The 21,484-nt window shown below is 41.0% G+C and overlaps 2 protein-coding genes and 2 long non-coding RNA genes across 7 annotated transcripts in view; 2 read left to right on the top strand and 2 right to left on the bottom strand.

The window, feature by feature from the left end:
• pitpnab (phosphatidylinositol transfer protein, alpha b) overlaps positions 1-7,384 on the bottom strand; it is a 21,096-nt gene extending 13,712 nt beyond the window's left edge. The window contains exons 1-2 of the mRNA XM_022207761.2: positions 7,105-7,384; positions 1,995-2,025 (exon numbers count right to left, since the gene is read on the bottom strand). Coding sequence (XP_022063453.1) covers positions 1,995-2,025; positions 7,105-7,121 — 48 coding nt within the window. The 5' untranslated portion in view covers positions 7,122-7,384. The remainder of the gene's footprint in view (positions 1-1,994; positions 2,026-7,104) is intronic.
• Positions 3,898-14,127, top strand: LOC127530478 (uncharacterized). 2 transcript variants are annotated; one of them, XR_007937053.1, is made up of 4 exons: positions 3,898-6,594; positions 8,023-8,218; positions 12,906-13,050; positions 14,016-14,127. It is a non-coding gene; the product is annotated as an uncharacterized LOC127530478 (long non-coding RNA). The 2 variants fall into 2 exon arrangements; XR_007937052.1 differs by lacking the exon at positions 3,898-6,594 and having other exon boundaries at positions 7,402-8,218.
• Positions 9,765-21,484, bottom strand: part of slc43a2b (solute carrier family 43 member 2b) — a 14,544-nt gene continuing 2,824 nt past the window's right edge. For 2 of the 3 annotated variants that reach the window (XM_022207759.2, XM_051937231.1), the window contains 13 exons: positions 17,949-18,243; positions 17,773-17,828; positions 17,610-17,686; positions 15,270-15,362; positions 14,796-14,929; positions 13,985-14,181; positions 13,743-13,886; positions 13,595-13,612; positions 12,867-12,999; positions 12,542-12,674; positions 11,733-11,806; positions 11,506-11,629; positions 9,765-11,419 (listed from right to left, as the gene is read on the bottom strand). In XM_022207759.2, the coding sequence (XP_022063451.1) occupies positions 11,258-11,419; positions 11,506-11,629; positions 11,733-11,806; positions 12,542-12,674; positions 12,867-12,999; positions 13,595-13,612; positions 13,743-13,886; positions 13,985-14,181; positions 14,796-14,929; positions 15,270-15,362; positions 17,610-17,686; positions 17,773-17,828; positions 17,949-18,243 (1,640 nt within the window). In that variant the 3' untranslated portion in view covers positions 9,765-11,257. The remainder of the gene's footprint in view (positions 11,420-11,505; positions 11,630-11,732; positions 11,807-12,541; positions 12,675-12,866; positions 13,000-13,594; positions 13,613-13,742; positions 13,887-13,984; positions 14,182-14,795; positions 14,930-15,269; positions 15,363-17,609; positions 17,687-17,772; positions 17,829-17,948; positions 18,244-21,484) is intronic. The other variant, XM_051937232.1, reaches the window with a different exon arrangement.
• The window catches only part of LOC127530479 (uncharacterized), a 24,069-nt gene continuing 16,702 nt past the window's right edge, over positions 14,118-21,484 (top strand). The window contains exon 1 of the long non-coding RNA XR_007937054.1: positions 14,118-14,230. This is a non-coding gene — a long non-coding RNA (uncharacterized LOC127530479). The remainder of the gene's footprint in view (positions 14,231-21,484) is intronic.

The raw sequence follows: 21,484 nt of genomic DNA, 5'->3' as shown, positions 1-21,484 counted from the left end.
ATTTTCTTTTTTAAATCTCAGAAAGCATTCGAATATGAATTCAAATTTCACAAATACCTTTATAAATATCCATAGTTTATGCTATACAATTTCAGGCAAATCAGACGTGGTCCAGCAGAAATTGTTCTAAAAATTTGATGATTAGAGATGGAATAGAATACCACGGATGATAAATTGAAACCAAATATTTGACCAAGTTCAAACATAATATCACTGCTAGTTAAATTCTGAATGCATATAGTTCTGTTCACTGTGTGTGCTTACTACTGCAGTCATTGTCTTAGCTATCTTTTGACGTCTGGATGTTTAGAAGGTAAGTAAAAAAGCAGCCATAAACACGAAAGCACCCATTTACCAACTGCTCCTTTTAATCATGACCTCTTGTGAGCTTTTGAAAGACTTTTCTGCCACAGCAACAGCATTGAGACAAAAATACAAAGATCCAGATTTAAAAAACCTTCATGTAATGTGGACATTAACATGTTTCCTAAAGATGGAATGGATGGTCTTGTGAGACTGATTCAATTGCTAGACACACAGAGAGAAAGCAAACTGATGAGCTGAGGATCCTGTAGCTATCAGCTAAACAAATGAGATGCAGGAACAGCAAAGCCTCCTGGGTAACAGGGCTGGACAAATATAATTTGACCTTGCCTTGTGGATGTCCACTTTTGCCTGAACTTTCTGTTTTTTGCACAAATAAAGCACTGACAAAGCTTTATCTTAAAAGTTGGCCACTGGCAAGAAGTTAACAGAGAGGAAATTTAATTTTTGCTAAATTCTTCTGGGAGATTTCCCACAAGGCTTCAGCGGCTTCAACAAAAGCTTTGTTCATTCACAGTCATCCCTCTGCGAATAAATCTAAATGAAATCAAATAATAAAAGGTTGAATCGAGTGTTTGGGTGCTCGAAAGCCTCCATTTCTCTTATTTAGTTGCAAATAATGAAGGACTGCTGCCTCTGACAGTCAGGATGCAGACAAGGAGTCAGAGAGGATGAGGCTCTAGAGGGATGTTATTCAAGGGCGGAGAGTGGAGAGATGGGGTGTGTTACTCAGCTGTCTTCAGGCCTTGTGGATCCCATTTTTTGTCAAATAAACTCTCCTTTACTTCTTATCCAATGTCTAATCGCAACATAACTGACGGAAACACAATTTCCAGGCCTGCTGCCTGAGAGGGAACCTGTCTCATTATGTAGAGATATGATTTAGGTAAAGGCTACAAACACACACAGTTAATGAGAAGCAACATGTGTACATCTAAAGCTTTAATAATCCAGACGAAAGGCCAATGGAGGAAATGAGTGGGACTTATTGCCCCTCTGTGGTTTTGAGTTTCAGTGAAAATGTGTAACATCAAAGGATGTTTTCAAGTCCCAGATTTGGCCTCTTGAAGTCCTGTGACTGATGTGACTCACTGCTGCTTCACACATATATATGAAACTGTAGTAAATGCCTATTAATGATTTAAATGATCTTTTTTTTCCAATAACAAACAGCACAAATTATTTGCCTCAGCTAAAGGTAGATTAGAGTCATGCAAAAATCCATAAATATAAAGGACTGGAGGGGTGTGGACATGATGTCATGGAAGTAGTTTCAGGTAGCTCATTTACAATGCAGGCCTGAACAGAAGAACAAACTGCAATGGAAATGATATAAGGCAGGACAGAGCTATACAGAAAGACAGGAAGGGCAGTGGAAGACTGGCAGTGTCGGTTCAGCTAAATGGAACCCTCTTAAATATGATAGATGCTTATTGGAGCTGTAAAATAGATAAGAGTTCTTTTTTTCAAGGTGATCACTGCTGCAATTTTCTACACTTGTGAAGTTTCACATGTTGGACAAAAGCAGCTTCAATGATGGCAGGCACTTGGGTTTCACTTTTCTGATCAAAGAGAACTAAAAATCAGATCGCAAAAGCTGAGCCTCGGGCAATTTTAGCAAACACACACACACATTGGCACGTAGGGAAATATGCAGGGATGGAACTTACCTCTTCCACAGAGATTGGAAGAATCACTCGACTGCAAGAGGAAAAAAGAAAAAGAGAAGTTACTCAAAGAGTCAAATAAAAACTTTGTTACCCCTGAGCCATATTATGCTGCTTAACCATTAATTGACTAATTACTGCTAACAATTTAAAATATACTAATCAAAAAAGCAGAAGAAAAAGGAAGTACGTGTCAGAAAATGTATTAGATATTAGCTGTAGTATCTGGTTGTGCCACCAGGTGGAGACTCTTACTGTTTCTAAGACAGAACACAGCAATCTGGATATTGAATTTAGCAACTTAGTGACTCAAGAAGATGGTCACTTGATCTTCTGGCAGTTCCTTGTTGGCAAACAAAGTATTGTTGGGGTTTAGCTAGCAACGGGCCACGTTCACAGACAAGCCATACTTTACTAGGATACCAGTTAATTTTATGTCAAATATTAGGGGAGGTGGGAAATTGCTCATTCTACTTAATGGCTTTTGATGATTAATTGACTTTTGATGGGCAATACAGTCATCAATCAGTTAAGAAAAGTGCGAGCGCATTGTCTAAAACACAATGAATAAGAAAAACCCTTTTATTTACATGCATTCACCCTCAACATGCAAACACACGTCCAATCAGATGAAGCTGCCAGCTACCTTAAGATTAATTGGCGTCATTGTGGTGGCGACTATGATGCTAACTAGCTTGATATCGGAGAAAGAGGAGAAAAGTGCAGAAAAAATTAGATGTTTTTGTTACTAGAAAATATTCTCAAGAGAGCGTGGGAAATTAAACAAGCACTTCTTATGTTTATTTTGTGCTATTTAAATTTTTGTTGTGTCTAATTGGTTAGGTAATCATGTGCAATTTCTTAAATGAAACCAAATTCAAAATAATTTACTTCTTTTTGTTATGGGAATAGGTTGGTGAGTGTTTGGAGTTAGCCGTTCACTTATTCAAGCAGAAAGACATTGCAAATATACAGCCAATATGCACATATCGATAATTGTGTAGTTATTGCAAGGTGTATCTCACTGCAGTATTGAACAATGTTATCGCACATGGCAGATTTTTCACATATTGTTTAGGGATGAAGTGGTAGTTGTGTTTAAGTCTGTGGTAAAAGAGTTATTTTAAAACTCATTACTTTCACTTCATTACAACTAAACACATTTTTCTGACATTGTATGATACAGTATGTAAGTTTATTTGGTTTAACTGTACTTGTGCAGCACATTCATTAAGCCTGCCGAAGCAAAAAATCCCTAAAAATGGTGAGCTTGCTCTTTTTCTAATTTGGAAATAATTAACTTTCTCTGCAAGCTGGATTAGGCTGGAGACATGCGGGCAACATGAAAAGACATTCTTAACTATTTAATTCAGAGTAGATAGGGATACCAATTTTCCCACGAACTTGGATTTTTTTTTTTCCAATGATGCTGTCTCACAGGGATTCCTCAGATGGACCAGAGGAGGCCAACAGGGACTGGTAATGAGCTGCATGCACAGTAATGAGATATACAAACAACACGTGACATTTAAACAGTTACGGATCCTTCAGCTCTAATCCGTATAACAAACAATTCACAAGTTGCTCTATTAAGAGGAATTTCACCTTTTACAGAGAAACTAACAGCCCGACTTCAACGTTTCTGCAAAGTAAATGACAAAGCTGCTTTTGTGTTCTCTGGCATGACACATTAAATTAACAATAAATGAAAAATTATAAAGCCTTGCATGGATTCCGAGCTCAACAAAAAATAGCCAATTAAGAATAAACTTCTGCAGTGAATCATCAAGAAATAATAAATCATCTTTTTTTTGATATTCTCAAGAAACACTGAGAAAATGGTTTACTGACGGAGGGGAAAAAACAAGAATGAACGCAAAAACCAAGATGTAAAGCTTTGTTTCAGGCTTCTGAACATTTCTTTTAAGAAGGTTTAAAACGAAGGTCACTTTATACAAGGAGAATGCTGTTTTAAAGAGACTTTTTAACTTGGTTTGATTTGATCTTTAACTGTTTTTTAAAATGTTTTTATTTGTCATTATGTTTTATAGTTTCTTTGCCATTATTGGTATCTTATCATTTTTAATTTTAACACTTTAATTATAAAAGATGCTTGAATGTTTCTGCGAGTCAGGTAAACCCATCACTGTCAATTTTGCTTGCATAAATCAGCATTTGATGGCTCATCTGTTCCTGTCGTTTTGCCTTTTGCCAGATTTTTCTTTGTCTCAAACACTCTTCTGTTTCACCACTACGTTCAAAAAAAACTATTGGGAAATGCAGCAGGCTAACAAATGACCGCAGGTTACAACAAAATGATGACGTCCCTGCCCAGCAAATTTGCGCTTGGCCCAGAATGAGACAAGAACAAATTTGTTTCTGTGCACAGTTGACCGGGTGGCAGCAGGCCCAGCGAAAGCAAAATATAAGGTAATAGTGAAACACAGAACTGGGAGTACACAGATAGCATGTTGCACTGCACAAACAATGCAAATCATTAAATGTAGTACTCCTGAAAAATCTCTGAAAAAATGTACCATTCTGTCTGTGGGTTAAAGTAATAATGTACAAATAACTCTTAAACACTAGTAATCCTTTTGTAGTTTGCTACAAACCGCTGAAAATGAGGTATGAAATTAAAAAAATGGAAAACGATGCAATTTAGCTCGTTAAAGTGAAGACAGACAAACCACAAATTACCGTACCAGTATTTAATTTTAGTCTTTGGTGGTACACTTTACACATCTGCCCACAGCAAAAGCATGTTAAGAAAACCTCATTTTGTACACATGTGCAAACACATCTGGGCCCTTTAACATCAGCTTAAACACTTCCCCTTGCTTCTCTGACCCTCGTGCATCTGGTAGCACATAATGAACACGTACAGTATGCAGCTCTGTTGATTGTTTGGTGAGAGTTCGATGTATGCCTAAATTCACATAATCCTGCATCCCACTTGCCACTGAATGTAATCTGGCTCTGAGACCCAGCCAGACTTTGGATGTTAGACCAGATGCTGTGAGCAAGGCAGAGACAGTCTCTGACATCAAATGACTACATTAAAATAAGATTGAATCTACAGCATCGCTTCTAGTTTTCTTTACTATGGCAGCTATAAAATGCTGTTGGCCACATTTAAATATTTATTATAGCCTTTGTTTTTTACAACACTCTGGTTTTCTACAATAAATTTCTTAAATATTACAAACTGAGCACACTAGAAAAACAGAATTCAGGTTTCAGTAATGCAGGAACTGAAGCCAGCATAATGTTCGCTCTCTCTGCAAGTCTCCTTGGTCTAACGGTCTTGACAGAAGGATCAGGTGTCTCTCTGTTGCTTCAGGAAACAAACACTCCTCTTCTGTCCTGCATCTTTTCTGTTTTCTCGTCTTCTTTTTTTTTTCACTCTGTCTTCCTCTTTCACTGCTTCTATGCCGTTGGCTCTATCACATTTTACACTGTAAAGAAGCGACTGTACTGCTGCGCACCTGCCAAAGCTCATGGAAGTGGAGAAAAAGTGGACCGGGAGTGATTTAGGTCAGTGGTTCAGGTGAGCAGTACTGAGTCCAAAGAAGAAGCTGTCTGTACTACATTTAGACACGGATCAATTGATCGTCTCCTGCTCCCTGTGATGGCATCTTGATTATGCTGGTACAAGCCTCTTGGTGTGTATGTGTGTTGACAGTATGTAAGTGCATTCAGCATTTAATCGTGACCGATTTAATTAATTTCCAGGCAGACTGCTGTGGCCCAGACTCTCCCTAATCACTTCAGATCTTTAGCAATGCCATCACTCTGATCCTGAGCTTCTCTGTGCTGGGCCATTTATTGATTAAACACATGCGATGGAAATCAAGACAATAATCGGTGTTGATAAACGCATGTCCTGATTTTGGTTAACCGACATTTTTCAGGATCAGATACTTTTGCTGCCAATAGCTTCGATTTGTGACACATTTAGCAACAATTTAGTACTGACCTTGCCACTCAGTTGCAGTAAAATCAATAAAAATACATTTATAATTGGGAGAAAAAGGAAAAAAGACAAGCTTTATTATAAATATCATCTGAAACTAATATAACACTGTGGATGCTAAGGAAAAGAGACTGGTAGGGTAGTTTTTTTTTACAGGTGGGTCATCAGATTCTTGGGGCAAAGTGAGTCTGATGTTCACATTGACACCAGTCAAGAGCATGAAAATGAATGAACCGCCATTCTGTCTGTAGTGACAGTACTCACTAATATCTGCTTTTACCATTTGAAGGCCAAAATCACCCAAATTCTAACCACCAGCTGATTGTGTGCAGGCCTCAGTCAGTTACAGAGGCCTGTAACAGCAACGTGCTAAAACAAATGTGTTAAAAATCCTTTTCCCTCTGCACACACATGCCACCTCAATATGCCACTATGTCCCTTCGGCCCAGCACTCCAATTCTCAGAAAGAATCGACTGGTGCGTCAAAGCCTCGCCATTTGCCCTTTCTGCCAAAGCTTTTTTTGCGCCCACCTCTTCCACCTGCCCTACTCCCAGCTCCCTCCTTCTGCACCTCGAGCATCATCTCCCTCCAACCCCGGGTCATCCTACACCTCCATTCCTCCAGAGGTAAATGCCGGAATGCTCCATCGGTCGTTTCACCTTCACCGCGCATCAATAACATGGCCACAGCGGCTTATACAGGGGTGGACGCTAGCGCGGCACGGCGCAGCCATCTCTCCCCTCAGCTCCACCACGGCTCCTGTCGAGCATCCGTCATTTTATCGCTACAGCAAAGGGAATTATTCTCATTCCTCCCCCCTCACGTCAAAGCCTCTCGATTTCACTTGGAGGCTTGTGATGCAGGACGTGAAGGGCACAGCCATGCGCCGGCTGCTGATGCAACTACAGCTTTATTATCTCACAATTCATTCAGCGAGCACTTGAGGCTGATCAGAGAATCTCATGCATGAAAAAAATGATCATGGAGTCAAATACACGGCATGTCGACATCACCCTGACCACACGCTTATAATTCCGCTCTCGGGCGACTGGCCACAATGTCAGCGCAGCGAAACCACACGGATAAACGCGCACACGTCCTCCTCCTCTCTCACACTCTCACACACGGCTACTTACAATTCCTTTATGAGCATTTTTGTTTGGCGTTGCAGTAAATCCGAGAGGGCAACGGCTCCGATACAGATCCAGAAACAGGGCCGATTCCTTCCCTCCGTTTGTCGTTTCTCTCTCCGCTCGCTTCTCTCCCACCTCTCCCCCTCTATGTCATTCTACCTCCACAGTCGCTTATTTTCTTCAAATTCACTTCCTGATCGGGGCCGCGGCGCGGCGTTGCTGTTGCGCGCAGAGCACCGAAGGCCTGTGCAGAGACGAGAGCACACAGAGAAATGATGGTCCACCAGGGGAGTGGTCTGTGGTTGTTGTGGTGGGTCCATACAGCCGTGGAGGTGATTGATGAAAGGGACCAACTCAGTCATCCAGTTTAAGTTAACAATGATAAATTCACTTAAAATGGCATGTATTTAAGAGAAAACGCACTCATGTTAAACTCAGGTTTGCTGGCACCAAGAAAGAAAGCTGTGAAAACACGAATCAGGCTTGACTATACAGTATCAAACTAAATAAAAATAACATGAATATTCTAAGATTGATTATAAATAAGCATATCCCATAGTAAGGATTAGAAAATCACATGTGCGCCGATTTTTACGCATGTACAAACAAAATAGCACACTGCCGGTCAGCTCATCCTCACTGCACCCTTTTTCTTCAGAGTGTGCAACATTGTGTGTCATCGTGACAGTGATGACGTAGAAGCGTGGTTGTTCACCATCACAGTATGACACGGGGACCACCGCTGGCATAGACGCACGGTGCGTCAGCTCCCTAAGCCCTTTCAAAAAAAAGTCCTTGCATCTAATGTGATTATCCGCCTCAGCATTCACTCCTGTCCACTACATACCTGACTGGCATGATACCGTTTTGATTTTACTCTCTTTTTTTTATCACCAAAACCATCACGTCACATTTCTACAGTGAACGTTTTTGACGTGTGCATCCATCCTGCTGAAACCACACAGACTGTTCTTCAATTCTCTCAAGGACCCCTGGAGGTCCACTGACCACGGTTTGGCCCACCGTGCATGGGTCTACACGATGGTGTTGGTGCGTGATGCAGTGACAAAGCATCACAGGTCCCTAATCCTGTCCCACGTCCCGGAGATCGCAGGATGTGAGTCTAAAGTTATGTAACAGCGAACTGCTGTATTTATAGCGCATCTGTGTCCGTCTGCCAGCATCCGCTTATCATTCCTCATCTTAGCCTATCAGCAGGACCAATTCTATCCTGTAATATCTATCTATCTATCTAGCTTGCAAAATCAGGGTTGCCAGTGTGACTTCAAGTAGATTACGTGTCACCTAACAATATCATTTCCCATTATAATACCTAGCAGCAGTGCGTTTAAAAGGATCTATACAAGACTTCCTATGTGCTATAATGAATTTTAATTGAATTGTTTGATCTATTTTTAAATTCTTCTTCATTTATCAAAAAAGAGCAGAGAAAATACACTTTAAGCAAATGATGTAAAGGATTGGGGCCGAATTGTTCAACAGAGCATGATGCCAATAGTACATCTTTTTGCTCCGCAGTGAGTTTACAAAGCAGTGGTTTCTTGTTGCTTCTTTGAACTCTGTTCCTGAACACACTACAGGGGTCGTTCAGCCAGCAAACAGTTGCTCCACCGCCACCACCAGCACCAGTACCAGCAGCAGCAGCAGCAGTAGTAGTTGTAGTACAGCAGAGCTCCAGTAGCCACTGTCCCTCCCTGATGTGAGTGACGCTCTCTCAGATCTTGTCTCAGGTGATGAGGGGGGCAGAGGTGTCAAATGATAACCATCTGCCGGAGTGTAGTATCAGATGGCAGAGTGGTGTGGCAGCAGACCTGGAAAAACCAGCCCTGTAGTAGTGAGAGTGTGCCGGGAACATCTGGTGGAAAAACTGTTCAGAATCACCCTTAATCTCACCTCTGAACAAGATTGCCTGGGGATGTGGCCTCAGGAGAAATCTTTCTGTTAAGCACTGTTGCTGAAAGACACTGTCATTTTGAGTATTTGGAGTGTTTTCTGGATAAATGCCATTTTACACATGGAAACTGTGCCGGTTGTACATCTCTGTCAGAGCTGAAAACAGGAATTTGGAGATCAGAAAATCTGTCTATATCTTTGCATTTTTGGCTCAAATGATTAACTTCTGTGATTTGTTGTGTCTTAATGTTAAAGTCCTGATGGTTATGTATCAAAAATTACGGAGGATTAAGCTATATAGTTCAGTTTTCATTAGGCCTGAAGGGATAAATTTTACTTAGACTGTTCCATCCAGTGTGGTGCCTGCAGGAACACACTGGTAATAGTGACCTCTGCTGGTTGGCTGCACAACAATCTCTCTCCTTTATCACACTTTTTCGAAAATTATACCTAGTTTTCTTATAAATACTAGCACAAACCTCAAATACAGGCCCACTAAAGAACCTTATTGTCCTATTAAGGTGAATTTCAGATCAAAAGCTGAACAACAAACAGTTCTAAACCAATGAAAGACACTTTGTTCGGCAGCTTATATCTTAATTTTGCATTTAGAATTTCGAGAAAGGAGTTCTTTCCGAAACAGAAATGAATAAATTTCAGCTCTGTTATGTCACCGCACTCAGAATGATTAAGTTTTAAACATCCACAGTTTCAGCAACAAGGTAAGAATTACACAGAGCCATTCAATGTAGCCTGGTGAACAGTGAAAAAAAAAAAAGCAAGAATCTTTATTAGCCCCCACAAATTCTTCCATATTAAACATGGACACTTGCATACCAAAACACCTATGTTCACTGATAGAGGAAAGGAGCTCTACGCAAACAACACAGTACACAATCAGACATATGAGTAGTTGCCAGCACAACACAATTTAAATAAACCAACAAATTTATGGTGTGTGAAAGTGAGTGTAAAATAAAATAAATACACATATGAGGCAGAAGAAAATAACACAATTAAAGTAGGGTTATTTCTCCAGAAAAGCTTTAGGAGAAAGTGGTGAGGTGAGCAGAGTTTGTGTTGGGAAAAAGAGGGGGAGAAGTGCTGTCTTTCTCTAAACAGTAGGCAGACAGATTGGATAAAATACTGACTTAAAGCGAAGGCACCTGGATGATGGATACACTTAATGCAAAACCATCAAGTAAATCTGTGTGTAAATGGTGCTGCAATGTAATGCAAACAGGAGACCGTTTTCACTAATGTGTGTAAATGTTCAATGACGTCATCTTCTTTTTTTTGCACGTTCAAAAGGCACGCTCGGTAAACTTAAAAGCACAAAAATGAAGCTAAAGAAAGTGGAAATAAAATAAATACTCTAAACATACATGAACAGTCTGCTTTTAGCCAGTTTGTTTGCTGTCCTAGAAAAACTGACATCCATCCAATACTACACTCTTTTTTAAGCTATAGTAGTGATCAGATGCTAGTCTTGCAAAAAAAAAAAAAAAAAAAAAGAAAGATAAAGAAAAATCCAGCTACAGAATTAATCGCGGCTGTCTTCTCTACTCGCCCGAGAAATATCAGCAATAAGGTTTTTCTTCTCTCCATCAGTCATTTACTCCATATTTATCTTAAACCATCTGACAAAGAAGCCCAGCTGGGGACCAGACAGGTAGCACTGTGTTATTGAAGTTTCAAGGATTTAAAGAGAAACCAGACTCCTAATGAAAGAATCACTCACTAATTACAGTTAGGCTGGCTGTCAGGGTGACATTTAGCACTCTTGTTGCTTTCACGGGTCGAGATTCATCCCTTTTCTGCCCCTGTGGGGATACTAAAGCAGTCTCATGTGGAATGGAGCTGCACTGGTGTGCTGCTCAGACAGAAGAGAATAAAAAGACAAGTCAGAGGATTTGGGGGAATACAGAGGACTCGTGCCTCTTTCCTTTCACAGTCTTTCCTTGCTCTTGTTCTTCACTTCTCCTCCATGTTTCACCTTTCTCCCCACCATCAGTCAAGTGAACAGTTTCGGTGACATTAGTTTATCTTAGTGGGATTTTGGACCATTGGGTGTGGCAGTTTGTTGGTATCTAATCAACGGAGACAATTCTGTGTTAAACTGTGATATTTCAGTTGTACTTTCACAACAGATTTCTCATGCTTATATGTGCATGTATCATTAGATCGCCCACATTTCTCAGTGTCTCCTTTATTCTCTGTTTTTCTGCTGTTCAATTTTCCTCTAGACGTAGGCCTCGGGGATATCAGAGCCGTTGATTCGGATGTAGATCTTGGCATCATCCTCTTTCCTCTGTTGTTCTTTGTAGAGCTCCCTTCTGTAGCAGATCAGGTAGAGAGGCAGCAGGAAGCCCAGCATACTGAGAGCAAGGAGCCCAATATTGACCTGGAGGACAACACCAGGATTAGCCATACCTGAGGGCTTAATTTGTGTGTGTGTGTGTGTGTGCTTGAGTGTTTGTGTATTCATACCCAGAATGGGTCTCCCTCCAGGGGTCCCATCATAGCTAAAAACAGGGGTTGCTGCAGCAGAGCAAACACAGCACTGACCAGAGACTGCATTCCTGTTAAGCTTCCAAACTGTGAGGAGGGATACCTGAAGAGGCAGACAAGATAAATTTAGTTTCTCAGTTTGAATTACACCAGATCAAGATAATGATGTATGTGTGTGTGTGTGTGAGAGAAGTCAGAGGTCTTACACAGCAGCATAGAGGCCACCGACAGCAGAATGAATGAATCCTCTCACCACAGTGTGCAAGACAAATGACACAATCTGAGGGAAGATGAAAGCAGAAGAAATCAATATTCATCATCATTTAGGAAATCCAGTCTGTTAGGTAAAAAGGGTCTTGAAGGAGTAGTTCATTTCAGGAAATTCACAAGTGAGATGAAAAGATCTCAGTTTAACAGGATGGTATCGATCTTCTCGTCTGACTCTCAACAAGAAAGCCAATTTCCATATCTCACAAGATGTCAAATTATGTCAGTTCCATATCTCCACTGCATGGACATTCAAAAATATACTGATGAAAACGTATCTGTTCTCAGTTTTGCCACATTCAATGTAAAAAGCGCTGCCAAGAAAAGAAACTTAAAGATGCACAATACTTGATTTTTGTTTGCCAGTAACTGATATGTAGATAGTTTCCAACTCACCTTGGCCAATTGCCAATGTCAATACTGATATATGCACATATTTTCCCACCTAACTGCGATTTGAGATCTTCAAGTCTCTCCTGCTGTGAAATTAACATATTTTCAAGCCTACTCTTATTGTGATTGCCCACTGGCAGATACAGACACAAAAACAACAATTTACAAATGCACATTTTCACATGGTAAAATGTGAAAACAACTCCAACTTATATGTAAAACATGCCATATTTGTATTAGTGCAAACTTTTATCTGCTGTTATTTGCCTGTCAATGTTAATTTTGGGCCAATATTTCATTAGAATTTTGAATCAATCTGAATTCTCTAATACTGACAGCTTTGTGGACTGCTCACCTGCAAGGGGAGATTGGGAATCAAGCAGGTGATTCCAAATCCCACTAAAAGGAGGTTTGTGAGGATGAATGCTCGCAGGGCGTTGGTCACCTTCTGAGTCTTTTTGTCTCTGCGCTTTTTCTTTGGCTCACCCCTTATGGTTAATAAAAAAAAGGAAGAGAGGTAAAATGATCAGTCACTTGTCTTATACTTTGCATTTTACAATAAAGGTGAATTTCTTGGTTCCTATCTGGTAAATAGCACTAATGTACGGGTCTATAAATGGAAGCAGTTTAAGGCAGAGCGGTTATTCTGCATTGTAAGTGACTACTCAGATTTGACTCACTTGCTGAAGGGCTCCTTTTCTTCTTCTCCATCATCGCAGTGTTTCAGCTTCCAGTCCATGATCTGGCCAATCACAGGAGCTGTCATCAGGCAGAGCAGCTGCAGCACGCCGAAGATGGAGGAGTACAAACTCACTGAGGGAGGCACACGAATGAGGATAAAATGAAATCAAAAAAGTAAAGGAGGTAATGAATGCAAGATTATCAGAAAAAAAGGCAGGGTAAGAAATGCTGATTACAAACAAGTGAAAAGAACCTTTTACTTTGTTGATATGACAGGGCAGTTAATAATTAGTCCAAGACATTTGAGCCATATTGAGTGAAACAACACTGAATATGGAAAAAACGTCAGTTCAAAAGTCAATAAGAAGCCATTATGAAGGGACTTTATGACTAGGGGAGTAGTGGAACATGAAAACTGTATCATGTGAAAGTGCTCATATGATGTGTACTCTTTTAGTGCTTAGGAACAAAGTTAGTTAATAAGTACAACAAATGGTGGTTAAGATTAAAGCTGAAGGATGGCTCAAGGACCGGCTTATTTATAGAGACAGCAGCAAAGGCCAATAACAAAAGTAGATATGGAAAAAAAAGTCAGGAAATGATGGTAGTGGATCTGATACTCTACAGTGTCGTGATGACAAACCTATACAAAACTAGAGGTTACATGTTAGATGTTGTCAACTTGGAATGTAACAGTCTACTGATACAACTAAAGACTTCATCTTACCAAGTTCCATCCTCTCCACTGAAAATGTAATCAAAATCAAATGAGTCCAATTGCTTTTCAGCAACGATCCAGAGTTATTGAGGAACACGCAGAAAAAGGTGGACAATAGATGTACAAATATTTTGAACTAAATGCAGGAAAAACTGACCTTTGCTTAAGTCTCCATCACTGAGCGCCTCCAGCACGCTGTTCATGGCCCCCATGTAGAACAAGAGACGAAGCTGAGTGACGGACATGGTCACCAGACTGAGAAGGAAAATTGGGGTGCTGATAGTTTTCAAGAATGACTGGGCTGCGGAGGAGAAATGACAAATGAGAAAGCCATAAATGACATGCATTCGTGTTTGAATGTGGCGGGGAGAAAACAAAGGAAATGATTAATTCTGTTACATTCAGCGTTTGGCTTGCAATCCATTTCCAGGTCCATGGTGGAGAGGCACAGATTGGGTCCGTCTGTAGTAGCCACCTCCTTCTGCTTCGGGCTGCTGGCCACACTCAGCCGGCGGCCCACTGTGGTCACTTGCTGGTAGAACTGCTTCCCTGTGATTTTGTGGTCAAAGCCCAGCCAGCTGAACTTGATCTTCACACTGAGAAAGCAGAGGAGGAGAGGGGGATGAAAAGGAGACATAAAGGAATGTAAGTAAAGAACAGACAGTGTGTAAAGAAGAACAAAGCAAAGTAAAGTGACAGGGTCAGGGGTCATGGAGGGACAAGGAAAAGGAAAAGAACAAAGAGGGATGTATTACAAATAAAAAATAATGACAAGCCCAGCGCAAGTCAGTCTACTGGAAAAGTTTTAATATTAACAGCATAGGGGTGCGTTTAGCTGACATGTGTGATTATCAGCAAATACACTTTAACCAGGCAGCCTTACATTGCACATTTTTCACATGTTGCATAATTATTTGTCAAACAGTTTCAATGATGATGATGACTTCTGCGTGTGCTCGGAAACAAACACAGGACTGCTATTACATTATTAGTCCATCTAGTTGTGTTTCTAAGACATAGAAAAGTCCAAATTCTTATTTTCAACTAGCATAAGGCACCACATATTGCATCTGGATTGTTGGGAAAGGGCGGGATAGAATGAGAAAGCTGTCTCTGCTAGTACGTGTCTTCATGTTTAGAAGTGTTTGTGTATTTGTACATCTCCTGTAAATGCTATTCGTGTGTCATTGTTTGTATCTGTAATACTAACGTGTAGTCCATATCCTCGGGTCCTGGGAATGGCTCCATTGGCCAGTTGAAGAAGCAGTTCAAGTAGACCAGTCCAGCACAGGCAGCCCATACCACCAGAATAGTGATGAAAGATATGCCAAAGTCATAGATCACCTGTGGACGAAACATGACAGATAAATACAAAATATAGTGGAGGCGAGAAACGGAAGACGTCAGACATCTTTTAAAATCTTCTGGATCCGCAACTCCATCATAACACATCCATAATGTTTGAGGAAGATCACAATTTTGCCTTCTTATCTTGAAATGCTAAATCATTATGCAATACTGAAGCAAAGCGACCATGCTACTGTAGTGCCACACATAGATGAAAGGCCTTCACAGGAATAGGATAACTTCTCCAGGTCATATTTTATAATTTTTAATATGCACTCCAGAAATATACTCATTTTAAAGCGATTCAGCAATGTCGGGGTGATTCGGCGTTTGTTACCTTGACACCAGGGAAGGTGACAGCAGAGGAGGCATAGGAGCCGATCATCAGGGCGATGAAGGTTGAACGGAGATCACCAAACATGCTGGGGAGCTAAAAACACAGAGAAAAAATAGACCAGTTCAGCTTCCTAAATCATCACAACGTGTCTTTCATGTATCCTAAAATGAGGGTTTTGCACAAAGTTGAAAGTGAAATGACATATAATCCATTGTATATAACCAACTACTGTTTATCATAGTGTCAGCTGAAGTGTAGCTGCATGAGACAGACTCAGTGGGTGGAGAAGGTTGTTCAACCAACTGCAGGGAAGGTGGTTTGATCCCCGTGTATACTGAACCAAGCACCTGACCGAATGGCAAAACATTAAAATGTATTCCAAGTACTACTAAAGTAGAAAACCTTTACATTAGTGCAGACCCTATTCCATTTACTAGATCGACTATGATGATGGTGCCTACTGACATTAGGGTTAGTGAGTACAGCAGGGACACTCTAGAAAGGCTCTCCGGAAGAACATCAGAGAAACATCAGAGAAAATAAAAGACCAAGTTACATGGAACCAGTAGGCATCACATAACACACACAGCTGTCCAACGCATGACACCAAGACACCGCTGAAAAATTCTATACAGCTGAAACAATCTGAGGGGGTGACTGTGGTGAGGTGACATTCGAGGACAAAAGAGATGAACTGAGCATAGAGGATGGTGACAGATTTTTTTTCTGTCTTTTGTACCTTTCACTCACATTTGAGGAAGAAAAAAAAACAGATAGCAGGAGACAGTGGGTGTCAAAAGATCCAAATACAAAGGCATTTACAAGCTGTTCTGTTCGCAAGAGACTGAACAACAACAAGCACATTCAATTACATAAGAGTAGCAACGCTAAGGAAGAGGTATGTGTTTGTGTGTGTGCTAAACTGAGAAGGCATGTGCACCGAGGCACCCGGGTTACGCTATTTCCCAGCACAATCATCAGGAGCGCTTGACAAACTATTCCAATAGATTTTTAAACGTTACAGATAAATTAGCTGCTGCCGGGTGAACCTGAAGGTGACCTGACATTGGCAGGGAGCTAGTAGCGGCCGCTAAGGGTGGCGTGTGTTACCCCACACCCATCAGCTGAGAATGAACGCCTGAAGGTCTGAGGAGAAGTCATGATCAAGGAGTTAAGGAGCAAGGTTGCGGCTAATGATTAACCCAACACTGAGGATTTCTTGTATAGTGTATCAGCTTGTAAAGGAGATGAAGCGAAACAGGGTGCAAGGAGAAATCATGGTGTTATGCACAGACTCTGAAAGCCTCCACTGGCCGAAGCCTGCAGAAAAAGAGCAAACAAAGCTCTAAATTATGGCTTTAGTACATTAACGCCCAGGGCAGCGACTAATGAGAGATTTTGTGTGGATGCAACAAATACCACATTAGTGATGAAAGATGTGGCAGTAACAGCCCATGGCGGTATAGAAATAGGGTATTTCATTGGGAGATTTACAGTAGCACAGCCTCTTTGTGGTGAACGGCATCACCATGGTACAGCCTTGGACTCCCGTGTGAGTCACTGCAGGCTGAACCAATGACAATTAGAGAGAACAGGAGGATGCAGAATGGTTGGGAAAGAATGCAAAAGAACGGTGAGGGGTCAACCCTGTGAACACTGCACTTCATAAAGGGCATCACTTGTTTTTCTCTGCCTGTGGTTCTGTGGTTCTGGGCAAGGATGTTCAGAGTGGTACTAATTATGAGAAGAAAGTTAACAGAAACTGACAAATTACCTTCAGCGCTGTCACTTGAGACTGTGTCGGATACGGCTATAGATTGAAAACTTGATTCTGCAACTGTGCTCAACTACATCTGTTTGTATATAGCAATTTATGTGTTTAGCGTCCATTGTATGCTCATGTCAGCGAGCAAACTTTGTATTAAAGAAGAAGAAGATGAAGGGTGAAGAGCGTCTGCTATCATGATCTTTCTGATAATACAACAGATACAGTGGAACATATTAATGAACCACTGCGTTACATTCTCTCGCTCTAATCAACCTGCTTCCGGCTATCTAAAGCTGACCCTGCAAGTCTCCTGGAACACAGAGTTCAGTGTTAGAAGCCCACAAAAAAAAAGCAACAAAACAGAACAGAACAGGAGACAGGGTGGAATGCCAGACAAGAGGGGAGGGAGAGGGTGAGCTGGCGGGGAGCCAGCCAACTATTATAACAGAACGACAACAGTGAGACAAAAAGCTACGAGGATAGAAAATATACATCTGGACACACATCGTGCGGCAGGTGCAAAGGCTCTACAGCAGGAGGATTACGATGCACACAACCGTGCACATACTTACTGTGAGAGAGGTGAAGGTCATGCACATGCCCCCGAAGCCATTGAAAGTCAGGGCAATGAAGATGAGGACAGAGAGTTCTGTGAACGAGACAGATGTTCATCAGCCAGCATTATCACTATACACAGCTTCAGATACAGTTTTAAAAACACTCACTTTGACTTACCATTTGGTTTGTAGGCTCCATAAGCAATGAGTAGACAAGACAGTCCAAAGCATGTGCTGAAAACAGATGATAATGTCAGGCATTTTGAAAACTTAACTCATAACAAAAACAACATTCACATGTGTCTATCCTGATGTAATTAAATGGCTAGTTAAATTCTTCTCTGCTTTGCTTACCTGCCCAGCAGTCGTAGCTTGCGAGGCCCATATTTATCCATGACGATGCCCAGTGGCAGTGTGATGGCTGAGAGCAAGAAGGAGCCCACAGTGAAAGCCAGATTCAGCATCTCATCCTGTTCTTTACAGATCAGCCAGCCGTTCATCCTCATCGGCCCGTCCACGGGGACCAGAGGCCTCATCTCCACCCCACCTCCCAAACCCACCACACCATCCTCGCTGTCATAGTAGTCAATGTACTCATCTGACGCAGGCGTTGCCAGAGGTAGAGACAGATTGTAGCTGGTGCTGTTACCTGAAGAATGGCAAAAAAGTAGATAGAAGACAAGGAGTTAAATATTTTCTTTCAGGATGAGACACACAAGTGGGTAAAATGCCCTTTGAGATGGTTCAGGTTGTCACAATGTGCCCATTTTCCTTAGAAGGTGTTTTTTTTTGATGACACTCATAAACAAAAACACCATCCACAAAAGAAGACAGTCATGAATAATTACTTGAGCGTTCAAGGCTGAGTTCAGTTGTATAAGCAGCTGTGGCTTTGTGTCATACAGATTCAGTTTGAAGGTTGTGTATTCGATGTGTCATGGTCTTGTGTATTCACAGACTCATGACACATCAGCACATATTGTGGCTGTATGTGAAGAGAACACACACAGAGTCGGTGGTGCAGTAAACCTCCGACGAGAAATAACAATATGTCAGCGCATAATGCACACAGACAGCAGAAAAGATACATTTCTTCCTTTAAACACTTCAGGCTCCAGAGATTAAAATGTGAGATGCTGTTTGAATTTTGTTTAGTACTTTGGAATGTCAGGGATAAAAATGATAAGCTGGCACTGGCAATACATTTTACATTATTATCAGAATCTACAAGAAGATATTGTGAAAAGGTGCAAAAGTCCAGGAGAAGTACAAGTGAGGGAGATGGAGATTGATGAAGCAGCAGTTTGGGAGCTTATTAGTAGCAGCTGATATTTGTAGATTACACGCTCTGTGGTATCAGCCACCTGAAGTCACGTGTCAAGTATGTGCATGGCATCCCAATGTGAAACACAATGACGCACTTCATATCGAAGTGCCAAATCCGAAGGTAGGCCACTGATTGATAAACTCTGTGATGCTTGGTGTTCTAGTGGCATGTGTAGCAAGAAGATTTATTTAGGTGGCGTGATGCAAAATGAATAGCTTTATGTTGCATTTGTAATCTGATGTGTATGCTTAGCCTCTGATAAAATTATAGCAGACAAATGTGAGTCTTTGGTCTTGCCTTGTTTCCACTGATATTTATATCTAATTGAATTTCATAAATACACTACCATTTAAAAGTTTGGGGTCACCCAGAAAATTTCATGTTTTCTGTGAAAATTCACATTTTTATTCATGTGCTGACAGAATTGCACAAAGATTTTCTCATTTTCATCATCAGTTAGTCTTTCAACACCATTAGCTAACACAATGTAGCATTAGAACACATGAGTGATGGTTGATGGAAATGTTCCTCTGTACCCCTCTGTAGATTTTCCATTAAAAATCAGTCGTCTGTGTAGGCTCTCATTCATCCAGGTCATGGTTATCCAAAGTAGTTTAAATCAATCCACTGGACTTTAAGAAAGTTCCTTGAAGACGTTTCACCTCTCATCCAAGAGGCTTCTTCAGTTCTGGCGGTGGTTGGTGTTGCCTCAGCTTTTAAACCTCTGTGAGGTGTGTCCAGGGCTATTATTCCAACGACCGATACCAAACCTCATCTGACTACTCCTTCACCTTAAGGTGAAGGAAGACTGCTGAATCCTCAGGACAGGATTCGGCAGTCTTTCTTCACCTTAGGGAAGAAGGACACTCGTTTCAGGACACCAATGTTCAGATTTTGGACAGGGAGGACAGATGGTTTGAGAGAGGAGTGAAAGAAGCCATCCATGTCAAAGTAGAGAAGCCATCTCTGAACAGGGGAGGGGGTGGTGGTCTGTGACATCATCTTTCGCCAATTTACAATCAGGTCCTTTCAAAACTCCCCAAAAGAACTGCTCAGCAGACTCATGCTAATAACCACCATTAGCACATGAGGGCTCAGTGACATCTGTGCATTTCAACGACCCCCACGGAAACTCACAACGACCATCGTTGAGTAGTCAGATGAGTTTTGGTATCGGTCGTTGGAATAATAGCCCTGGACACACCTCACAGAGGTTTTAAAGTTGAGGCAACACCAACCACCACAAGAACTGAAGAAGCCTCTTGGATTAGAGGTGAAACGTCTTCAAGGAACTTTCTTAAAGTCCAGTGGATTGATTTAAACTACTTTGGATAAAAATCTGTTGTGTCCAGCTAGAATAGTCATTTACCACATTAACAATGCCTAGACTGTATTTCTAACTAATTTCATGTTGTCTTCATTGAAAAAATGCCTTTCTTTCAAAACTCAGGACATTTCTAAGTGACTTCAAACTTTTGAATGGTAGTGTATGTGCTAAAAAATTATATGTACTAGGTATAAATACCAGGAAAAAAGTGCCTTGCCAAACTGTGTCTAAAACTAACTGAAACTAGGAAATTTGCAAAAATTTCAAAACAAACACTCTTTTGGGCACCCTTGCTGCCAAATTTGAATTTTTCTTTCTTTTTTTTGTAAAAATGTACATAAACCTACAAATCATGGCAATGTAATATATTATTTAAAGTAAGACTAGACAACAAAGCTTCCTCATTTAAATAAAATCAAACCATTAACCATCCCCCACTTAGACCTGCTGGTTGCCCTCCAAAGCCCAATCTACACTGCGCAATTATTATCTGTCATTTTACCATTTTATTTTACAGTCTCCCTCACCGGTGTTCTGATTTCTGCTGTTCATCACTTTGCTATCAGTCCTCTCTCCGTCCCTGCCCTTTATCCGTGTACTTTAAACTTCCATATTACCAGTAATAAAAGCTGCCGTGGCTCTCTTTGTTCCTCTATCTCATGTCACATGCCTGAAAAGAGCTGAGCTGGTGCTGCTGTGCTCTCCCTCTTATATCATCAGAACAAGATAAGGTGGCTGTAGCAGATTTCCAGGAAATCATATACAGTCTTGGATGCTCAGCTGTTACGTCATGGTGGCACAGCATCATGAAATGTTGCTGTACCTTTGCTGGTAAATGGGACTGATATTGGCCTTGAGTATTTTGAAACGTTGATACTGAGCAAACAAAGTGTCAGATGATGCTCTGTAAAAATTAATAGATAGCAATTGCCAAATGTTTGGAAATAGAATTCTATTCTCCTAAAATCAATTGTGTAAACTCCCTGAGCAAGAAAAGTGGAGTCAAAGCACTAATCTGGTGTCTTTATGGTCGGTAGGGCTCACCGCTGTCAGGCCGTGAGGCATGACACAGTGTAACCTCGGGTCCAAAGAATAAGTCTGCCCTGTTTCCTCCTTCACATTCTCTTTTGCTTACTCTCTTCAAAAAGACATGCTGAGGCCAGCCAGACTGCAAGCATCAATCCCACCTTTGTACTTAAAACCACAAAGCAGCTGATGCACTTTGGTCAAAGTGAT

This window comes from Acanthochromis polyacanthus, chromosome 17 (assembly GCF_021347895.1).
Source record: "Acanthochromis polyacanthus isolate Apoly-LR-REF ecotype Palm Island chromosome 17, KAUST_Apoly_ChrSc, whole genome shotgun sequence".
NCBI lineage: Eukaryota > Metazoa > Chordata > Actinopteri > Pomacentridae > Acanthochromis > Acanthochromis polyacanthus.
Note: the sequence above shows the minus strand (reverse complement) of the source record. Positions and strands in the feature narration are given on the sequence as shown.